General features: G+C 36.2%; 1 protein-coding gene across 1 annotated transcript; it reads left to right on the forward strand.

The window, feature by feature from the left end:
• Nucleotides 1-884: 884 nt before the first annotated feature.
• LOC127126976 (PH, RCC1 and FYVE domains-containing protein 1) lies at nt 885-9409 on the forward strand. Its single transcript, XM_051056053.1, has 9 exons — nt 885-1382; nt 3902-3988; nt 4313-4402; nt 4510-4596; nt 4702-4821; nt 5132-7219; nt 7552-7698; nt 8058-8593; nt 8696-9409. The coding sequence occupies exons 1-9, from the start codon at nt 1335-1337 to the stop codon at nt 8847-8849; spliced, it is 3357 nt and encodes a 1118-aa protein (XP_050912010.1). The 5' UTR covers nt 885-1334; the 3' UTR covers nt 8850-9409.
• The last annotated feature ends 1333 nt before the right edge of the window (nt 9410-10742 follow it).

Raw genomic sequence — 10742 nt, forward strand, 5'->3', positions numbered from 1 at the left:
TAAGAAGTTCAAACGAATCTATATTCCAAAGTCGAATCTTTATTAGAGGTGCGACTGCTGAAAAGATTAAATTGACATTTCTCTTGTGAATGTATTTAGACATGATTACATATTTTTTTTTGAAGGAGATTGATGAAATTGAAGGATGCTAAGAAATTGTGTGAAATAATATGGGAGATGCACATGTGATATTTATAGAAGAACGAAAGCATGCATGCGCAAATGCACTAGGCTTCACACATACATAACACATAACACATGCATGCGCCAATGTATGTGGCGCATACACACATGCATGCGTCAATAAATGTGACGCCTACATGCATTGATTATGCATGCATGCGCGAAGGCTCTGGACGTCTCCTTTGATGTTTAGTTGGATGCGATAGTTCAACTGACGCATAACTAGGGAAAAGTAATTATTTTGATATTTTTTTTGAAAAATAGGTTATTTAGGAATTTAAATTAAAAATATTGGTTATTTTAAAAAAAAATTCTATATTGATAATTTTTTTTTAAAGTGTGTTATTTTGATATTATTTTTAAAAAATATAATTATTTTAATTTTTTTTTCCAATTTTATGGTGCTGCCATTTTTAGAAGAAAATAACAATTTGTTTTCCTCCAAAAGAATGAAGGAATAATGCAGCAGGAAAGAACTATTTACTTTTAAATATTAGCAAATTAATATCCGAATAGAATTAAGTTCTATTTTAAAATTTAAAATAACATTTAATAAAAACACAACTATTTTAATAATCAAATATGACATTAATAATTTATTTTAATAGAAATTATTAGTATTTTTTACTTGTTTGTTTATTTTTCTTCAGCTTTGACTAGTTACACTTTTTATGTACTCCAATTCTCTCTATTAAAACCTCTTTCTGTTTTTCATTTTCATTTTTTCTTTATTTTCTTCTTTTCTCTCTTTTTTTTTCTCCTTCGCCGCCGTTTTAATCCGTCACCGGAACTTCCCCTTTTCTTACGAAACCACAATAAGAACCCGGTCATACGGTTCAGCCGGTTCAAGAGTCGATTTTTGTAACGGTCCAAGTCAATTTTGTGAGTTGAAAACAACAACAACAAGAAGAACTTGGTTTGACTTGGAATCATCAATGGAGTTTTTGGGGTTTTGATTTTTCGTGAAGAGGAGTGAATCGTTGTGGTTCGTTTGTGTTGTAGAGCGAGAATAAAAAGTGTGTGAGGTTTTGGTTTTGATGCGAAGGTGAATGGTTTTGGAGAGAAGAAGTGGTTGGAGTTGTTTATGATGACCGGAGCTCCGGTTAGGGATCGGAGAGGGTGGTGGTGGTTAGGTGAATCTGTTGCATTGAATGGCAGATCTTGTTAACTACGGGAATGCTGATCGTAATATTGAGCAAGTGAGTTATTTTTCTCTCTCTAGAATGGTTATTAGTTTGGAGAAAATACACGAAATGATGTTTTTGGAATTTTGATATATTGTGTAGTGATACAATCTCACATTTGGGTGTGTATTTTACCAACTTTGAGTTCAATTTTTATATTATTTGTTTTAGTTTTTGTAGTGATATGAGAAATGGTTGATGTTTTTTTTTTGGCTAAGAATGTTATGTTTCTGTATTTGTTTTTTGTTTGGAATAGTATGTGGGCACTTTGAAACTATGTTTGGATATTGTAAGATGAAAGGAATGGAGCGGTGCAGAGTGGAATGGAGCAGAGCGGAACGGAGTAGAATGGAACGGAGTAGAATGAAGCTGGTGTGTAGTAGAATGAAGCAGGGCGGAATGGAGTAGAATGAAGTAGGTGCGGAGTGGAATGAAGCAGAGTGGAACTGATCGGAATTGAATATAGATGTCATTCCATTGTTTGCTTATTTCATGATTGAATAGAGCAATTTTGTCTTTCCTCCCAAATCAGAGGGTACAAAAAATGATACAAAAAATCGGAGGTTCCGCTCCATTCCATCCTTTTTTAATTAATCTAAACCACAGTTATTAATAGCGGCCGCTCCAGGCGCTATCCCGAGATTCTCTCACGGTGCGGCAACCCTCCGCTATGGAGGAGTGACGCGCATCCTAGTTTTGGATAGCTGTTGGGAAAGCTGGATAGCGGGTTGCGGAAGCGGAGGGCTTCCCGGTCCGGAGCGGTTTTCTGCTTTTAGGGCTTTTTTAGAGTGCGAAAAAACCTTTTAACCCTTAAAAAATTTTAAAATTTTAAAATTTATTATAGTCGTTCGTGTTTTCTCCTCTCTCATTCGTGTTTTCACCTTTCTCCATCGCGTTTCTTTTGTTCGGTGCTTCTCGTGTTTTTCGCGCGTTGCTTCTTATGCCCTAATTCTTCCTCCGCCTCAACTGCTTCAAGCTTCTCTCTATTCTTCTTCTATTCTCCTTCTTCTCTACTTCTGTTTTCTATTTTGTTCTCTATCCTATTCTTCTATATTTATTGTTTTCCTATTCGTTTTCAGGTTGTTTTTTCTTTTGTATCATTGTTTTTTTTCTTTTTAAATATATTGATTATGGGATTAATATATGTAGATTATTCATATAATTAGTCCAAAACGTTATTTAATCTACATTAAATATATAGGTAGATTATTCATATACTTAGTCAAAAAAGTTATCCCGCTATCCCATTTGGGGTCGGCCGCCCCGCTATCCGGGATTAATAACTCTGATCTAAACAACGGAACATAAGTTTGTAGCATTCCATAATAGAATTTGAACAAATTGCTATTGTTCTGTGATATGCTATTCAGGACAAATCATTGTCAAATAACAGCTATTGTGGCAATATATCACCATTCTGTCTCAGAATTTGACCAAACCTGTGTTTTCTGCGATCTGCAGTTGACAACATTGTAGGAGTGTATGAGGGAGCACTAATGGAGAGCGCTGCTGTTTTTGTTGTATTTATTAAAAGTTTTGTCCTGTTCTTATCATGTGCATTTTTGGATGCACGGGAGTGTGACGATTATCACGGCGGCTCCGTGGTTTAGTTGAAACTCCAAAGTGTAGCTTTTTCTAAAATCATGACGGCACACTATGATTCAGTCAAACTCATGGTCAATCCAAACATGTGCCAAGTATTGTGATTTTCAACCCATTTAAACTTTAGTTCATAAATCACAAGATAGGTTCAGAACAACTCAGAACACAAAAAGCATAACTGGTTCGAACTAACGAGTTAGCTGACAAATCACAACTTAAGGGTCAGAGAGTTATTAAAAAAGTGAAGAATGTCGGGACTGAGTCCCCCTTCGCCTCTTTGTAGAGCTTTGTAGAGCTAACTTTCAGCTCCTCTAAGTTGAGTTCGTACACCTTCTTGGCTTGTGGTTGAATTGCTTACTTGCAAACAATGGGTTTATTCATGATTCTGATTTTGGCTTCATTTTGATGCATATATGCAATGTAACTTGTTTATTTATTGTATCATATACCTTGAAGTATGAAGTACAATGCTGTCAAATATCAGCTTTAGCTTAGAAGAATATTAACAAACCGCTATTGTCTGCAGTATGCAATTTAGTATAATATCTTCATATAGCAGCTATAACGTAGAATAATATTAATTAACCACTATTTTTCTATAATATGTGGTTTAGTATAATGTGTTCATATAGAAGCTATAGCAGTACTGTAACATAACATAATTTGAGCAAAACGCTATTTACATTTGGCAGCAACAATGAAATATCTGTAGTAAGCGCAACATTTCCAACCTGTAGATTTGATGAAAATATAAATGAACTGGGACTTTTGAGTCAATGTTGTATTACTTAATTTCTTATGAAAAATTTCACACAATTTACATTACAATATATATTAAAAAGGGCTTCTTAAAGTCTTTCTTTTCTTCATTCCTTCCTATCTAATGTATAATATTATTTTCTGGCTTACGATGTTACTTTTTCATCCTGCAGGCGTTGATTGCTTTGAAAAAGGGGGCTCAACTACTTAAATATGGTCGTAAGGGAAAACCAAAATTTTGTCCATTTAGACTCTCACATGTAAGTTAAACTATAAATTTTGGTAACATCTATTTTGTTTCCTTTCTACCTGGTTGAACAGTAATAAACTGACAGTTCGACTAATACTTTTGTTAGATTCAGTTCAACTATACTGACTTGTTACTCGAATAGCTTAATTTTCTCATTTCAGTGACTAGTGTGATTAGTGACAACGCTACATAGTAGTGATATTGTAGAGCTGTATTTATGGTCAAACTTAATTCCTACTTGATGTATGCTTTTTTAGTTATATACATTTCTGTGCTCCCTTGACTTGGAATTTACTCATATTTATGTCTGTGTACAAAATATCTAAAATGGCAGGATGGATCATCTTTAATCTGGATTTCAAGCAGCGGCGAAAAACAACTAAAGCTATCTTCTGTCTCAAGAATCATTCCTGGACAAAGAACTGTAAGATTTTTGTACTTATAAGTTGATTAGTGAAGTGATATCGAAAAATTGTTCCATAAGCTTATATGCCTGGTTTCTCTATTTTATTTTCCGTGATCTTTGTGCAGGCTGTTTTCCAACGGTACCTGCGTCCTGAGAAGGACTATGTGTCTTTTTCACTTATTTATAAGAACGGAAAGCGGTCTCTTGATTTGGTTAGTGACAGTTTATTTATGGGACTCCATCGATAACTGCATAATTATTGTTGTTTCGGTTTTCTGTATTTTCTGTTAGAATAATTTCTGTGTTTTTTTTTTCAGATTTGCAAAGATAAAGTTGAGGCAGACGTGTGGATTTCTGGTCTCAAAAAACTGATATCCTCAGGTCAAGGTGGTCGGTCCAAAATTGATGGATGGAGTGACGGGGGCCTCAATCTTGATGTAAAATACACACCAACTTGTAGTTAAAATTCATTTTAGTAGTGTACTTGTGTAATGTTTTCTACTATATCTCTTAGCCCAAAACATTAAAGATCTAGTTGTTCTCGTCTGAAAACACAAGTCTAGATCACTCCCCCTGGTCAGGGATGGTGGTGCCCTAATTCGAAGCATAGCCTAGGGTTATGATGTGATTTTCCTTTTCTGTTTTTCTTAATGAAAAAATGAACTGATTGTATGCAAGTTTTCTGAATTGTTGTATTTCTATCGATACCATTTTGCTTATAACTCTTTCTTTCTCAATTGATTTCAGGATAACAAAGACTTAACATCCAATAGTCCAAGTGACAGTTCAGCTAGTGCGTCACTAGACATCAGTTCTCCTGACATTTCCGCGAGTCTTCCAAATACTTCACCTAACTCCTTTAGGCCTGACAATACCTTAAATACCGAAAGGTCACATGCACCATCTGACTCAACAAATATGCTACTAAAAGGATCTAGCAATGATACTTTTCGTGTTAGTGTTTCAAGTGCCCCCAGCACATCTAGTCATGGATCTGCACATGATGACTATGATGCTTTGGCAGATGTATACATATGGGGGGAAATCATCTGCGAAAACGTGAAAGTTGATGCCGATAAAAGCGTCCACTATATCAGCCCAAGGGCAGATGTGCTTCTCCCGAGACCACTGGAATCTAATGTAGTTTTAGACATACAACATATAGCATGTGGTGTTAGACATGCTTCGTTAGTCACTAGGCAAGGTGAAGTTTTTACATGGGGTGAAGAATCGGGAGGACGCCTTGGGCACGGCGTTGGGAAGAATGTGGTTCAACCTCGTCTAGTTGAAGCGTTGACTTCTACAACGGTTGACTTTGTTGCGTGCGGGGAGTTCCATTCCTGTGCTGTTACTATGACTGGGGAACTATATACATGGGGTGACGGTACTCATAATGCAGGGCTGCTTGGTCATGGCTCTAATGTTAGTCAGTGGATGCCAAAGAGAGTTGAGGGTTCATTAGAGGGCCTTCAAGTTTCATTTGTTGCTTGCGGTCCATGGCACACAGCCTTGATTACTTCAACCGGGAAGCTCTTTACATTTGGCGATGGAACTTTCGGTGTCTTAGGACATGGAGATAGGGAAAATGTTTCATATCCTAGAGAAGTGGAGTCATTATTAGGGTTGAGGACGATAGCTGTTGCATGTGGAGTATGGCATACTGCAGCTGTTGTAGAGGTTATCGCAACACAATCTATTGCTAGTTTATCGTCAGGTAAATTGTTTACTTGGGGTGATGGAGACAAAAATCGCCTCGGGCATGGGGACAAGGAGGCACGGCTTACACCAACTTGTGTGCCTGCTATAATCGATTATGATTTTCAAAGAATTGCTTGTGGGCACAGTTTGACAGTAGGACTTACGACATCCGGACGAGTTTTTACCATGGGAAGTACAGTTTACGGTCAGCTTGGGAATCCTCAGTCTGATGGAAAGCTTCCATGCTTGGTTGGAGATAAGATTGCGTCCGAATCCGTTGAAGAAATCGCTTGTGGTGCATATCATGTGGCTGTTTTAACATCCAAAAATGAAGTTTATACTTGGGGTAAAGGTTCAAACGGAAGATTAGGTCATGGAGATATTGAAGATAGAAAAACACCAACTTTGGTTGAAGCATTGAAGGATAGACATGTGAAATATATTGCATGTGGTTCAAATTACTCTGCCGCCATATGCCTTCATAAATGGGTATCTGGTGCGGAGCAGTCTCAGTGCTCAGCATGTAGACAAGCATTCGGCTTCACTAGAAAGCGGCACAATTGTTATAATTGTGGACTTGTGCACTGCCATTCATGTAGTTCAAAGAAAGCATTAAGAGCGGCACTGTCTCCTAACCCTGATAAGCCCTACCGTGTGTGTGATTCTTGTTATGCCAAATTGAGCAAGGTTGCAGAAGCTAACAATCATAATCGGAGGAACACTTTACCGCGTCTCTCAGGTGAAAACAAGGATAGGTTAGACAAGTCTGAGCTTAGATTGTCTAAGGCTGTTGTTCCTTCAAATATGGATTTGATAAAGCAGCTAGATAATAAGGCAGCCAAACAAGGAAAGAAAGCTGATACATTCTCACTATACTCACAAACCCCTTTGCTACAGCTGAGAGACGTTGTCTTCTCCACTGCTGCTGAGCTGAGAAGAACAACTCCAAAACTGGTGATTACACCGTCGAGAGTAAGTTCTAGATCGACATCCCCTTTCTCTAGAAGATCAAGCCCTCCTCGTTCAGCTACGCCTATTCCAACAATGTCGGGACTTTCGTTCTCCAAAAATACTGCTGATAGTTTGAAGAAAACAAACGAACATTTAAATCAAGAAGTGCAGAAGTTACGTTCTCAGGTACATTTTTGTTTTGCTTTTGGTGCGCATCAAGTAGCAGAAGTTCCCTTTAACACTGAATTATAGTGTTTCTCGATTTGAAAATCATGATTAGTAGCGTTTAAATCTAGGTAAATTGTGTTGGTGGATGATTAATGAGTTGCAACACTTGCTATATTCATGAACCATACACCAAATGCAATTAACCACATATTTGAACCGCGATAACATCTAAATTGTCCAAGTTTGATGTCAAATTTGTATGTCAAAGTATCATTTCTCTTAATATACGTTGAACTTTTTTCTCGAACTTTCTATAGTATCAAGAAAAGTCTAATTATAGATAACATTAGGTTGAGAACCTGAAACAAAGATGTAAACTGCAAGAATTAGAACTTCAAAGGTCAGCAAAAAAGACTCAAGAAGCTATGGCACTTGCTACCGAGGAATCTACTAAAAGAAAAGCTGCAAAAGAAGTTATGAAGTCACTCACGTCACAGGTTTGTTTTCTGATTAATTTTCACCATTTTCATTGGCATAAAAGGAACATGCTGATGAAACCATTGTATAAAATATGGCATTTACATTTATATCTTTTATGTCAGTAACAAGATATTTAGAACCCAGTTTTTGAGGAATGGTTATCATTCATCGTCTTGTTGCATGAAATTTTAAAACTGATTTGCATTTTCTTTTGGTCAGAGATCAGACTCGGGTGCTCCCAATCGATTCTTCCTTAACTAAAGCTCATTAACATCGATTTGATGTTGTCTTTTTGAGTAAATTACCATGCATTTTCCTTCTTTTTCTTTCATGTACTGAATAGTGTTGTTGTTCCACACATTTAACATTGTTTCAGATCAAAGATCTAGCTGAGAAGCTTCCTCCTGAAGTTTATGATGCTATGAACATTAGACAAGCGTACCTACCGAATGGTCTCGAGTCAAACGGAAATCACTATCTGGATTCAAACGGGGAGCAGCACGCGGATGCAGAATCAATCATAAGTGGCTCTAGTTTAGCCTCCATAAGACTTGAGTCCTCTCTGTTCAGAACTGCAGGTGATTTTCCAGGAGCCAATGGAACTAACCTCCACCAGCAAATCCGGGGTATTGTTTCCTCTAACGGGACTGGCAATTATCCAGATATTAAATCGCCGAATGGCAGCGGTGTAATTCAGTCAAGCAGTAGTAGCTTGTCAGATATCGTTGAAGGTAGGGATACCGGGAATTCCCGTGATGATGAGAGTGGTTTGAAATCAACAGATGCTGCACTGGCTACTAATAGTAATAATCAAGTTGACGCAGAATGGATTGAACAGTATGAACCTGGTGTGTATATAACACTGGTGGCCATGCACGATGGAACAAGAGATCTGAAACGAGTGCGCTTCAGGTAAGAAAAATCCTCGACGCAACCAAGTTATATTTTGCTTCTGATTGTCTTGTGACAGTTGAACTTTATATTTAACGTGTTTGATGGTAAATGTAACTGCAGCCGGAGAAGATTTGGAGAGAACCAAGCAGAAATTTGGTGGTCAGAGAACCGGGAGATGGTATACGAAAAATACAATGTTCGTAACTCAGACAAGTCTTCTAGCCAAGCACCGCATAAGTCAGAGGTTGGCGGTTCTCCTATCTCCCAAACATAGGTTATTGCGGTTCTCCTATCTCCCAAACATAGGTTAAGTAGAGGGAGGAAAATTCTCCATTAACCCTTTTTGTCGCAACGAGGAAGTTGTATGAAAACACAAATGAATATGAAGAAACCTCGAATCCTTCCTCTTTTTACGAGGTTATGTCTAAAGTTATCAAACTCAGGAGTTTGCACAAACTCGTGGAGCTTCTGTAGATTCGACTCAGACTCCGACAATTTTACCGGATGGCACAAAGAGTTTAACATTGATCCTTATGTCTATTCCTTATTCTCTTCTCAATCTTTATACCTTTTCCTTTTTTTTCTTCTCAAATTAATTGTCTTTTTCTTTATTTGTGGCAGATGTTCTTTATATATCTACTGTAGTTTAGTGTATATAAAATAAAGAATCAAGTTGGCATAACTTGGGTGCAGGAACTACACCTATTTATTTTCTTTCTTTGTTATATTTGGTTTCTAGGACACTTATTTTCTATACCTTATGAATATTCCATTCATTCAAATGTATGCATGGTGATAATTGTTATACCATTCATTCATTTTTTTCTATCTTTATATTCTTTCTATAGAGGTATTCCCATTTAATCTTAGAATACTCCCTTCGTCTAAAATTTATCCCACAGTACAACCCCGATTATGATATGTGTCTTGCTTTCAATTTACTTTTTTTTTGTCTTGGCCCATAGGGTTGAGTTTGACGTAAAAGACATAATTCAAGTAATTTTTCCACCCCCTATCTTTCCAGGAATTTTGAATTTCAAAAAATACTCTTTAGATTTTAGAATCTAAATAGTATATTTAAGCGTTCAAATTCTAGAAAATGAACACCCCGCATAATATATAAACTAATACATATCTCTCAAACTCTTGTTTGAGGAAGTTGAAGTGTGCATGACCCCTAGTGTTTTCAACTTCTTTAAGAATCTTCGTTGGGTATCAAACTAACCTATCCAACAACTTCACTTCTTCATCTTTGGTAATAATTGTATGGTCAACCTCTTGCACCTCAGGCTCTTAATAATTAGATTGTGGCTTAGATGATCTAACTCTATTGGCACGTATCATATGTGTACACTCATGCCTAATACTGAAAGTAGCAAAACCTCTGTTTTTCATAATAGAGTCCTCAACATGTTGTTCCCGTCATTACTAACAAAAAAAAAATCAAATAATTTTTGACAACAAAATAATAAATCTAAAATCAACATTGTAACTCTCATGGTTCAGATTATATAATCCAAATGCAAGATTGGAAAGTGTTTGATTTATATACTTCGAAAACAAATCCTAAGTTCTACAATTCGAATATTATTATTATTATTATTATTATTATTATTATTATTATTATTATTATTATTATTATTATATCTTTGTAATATAGTATTTATACCCTGGTGTAATTCTTATTCTTTAGATTTTTGTTCATTTTATTGAAATCCTAAAATGGTCTTTTTCCTTCTAACTACCGTAAAATAGTTCATATATTTTTAATTGGTTGGAGTTTTGGCTTCAGTGCTATTTAATTGGAGTTTACGGTGCCGTTGTCCATAACTAGAGTGTTGGCTAATTTCAAAAAAGGTTTGTTACTATTATTCTATTTTGTGGATCACGTTAATGCCTTACATGGCTACATGCTATTTCCTATTGTTCCAAGCTATCTCCCTGCATACACTATTTTCTTTTCGTGTTAATTTATTGGAAGTACAATAATTGACAAAATTGAAAGAAGGCTACCGTACAACAAAATTAGGAGAAGGTGATTATTTTTTTGTCAATATTATTTAATATCTTGCTTAATTGTGGTGTTTTGGTTATCTCATAATTGAGTATTATGAGTAATGATAAAGATGATTCCCTTCCGTCTGTTAGTGTCTAACTCATTGGTGAA

Source organism: Lathyrus oleraceus, chromosome 1, assembly GCF_024323335.1.
Source record: "Lathyrus oleraceus cultivar Zhongwan6 chromosome 1, CAAS_Psat_ZW6_1.0, whole genome shotgun sequence".
In the NCBI taxonomy this organism is placed as follows: Eukaryota; Viridiplantae; Streptophyta; class Magnoliopsida; order Fabales; family Fabaceae; genus Lathyrus; species Lathyrus oleraceus.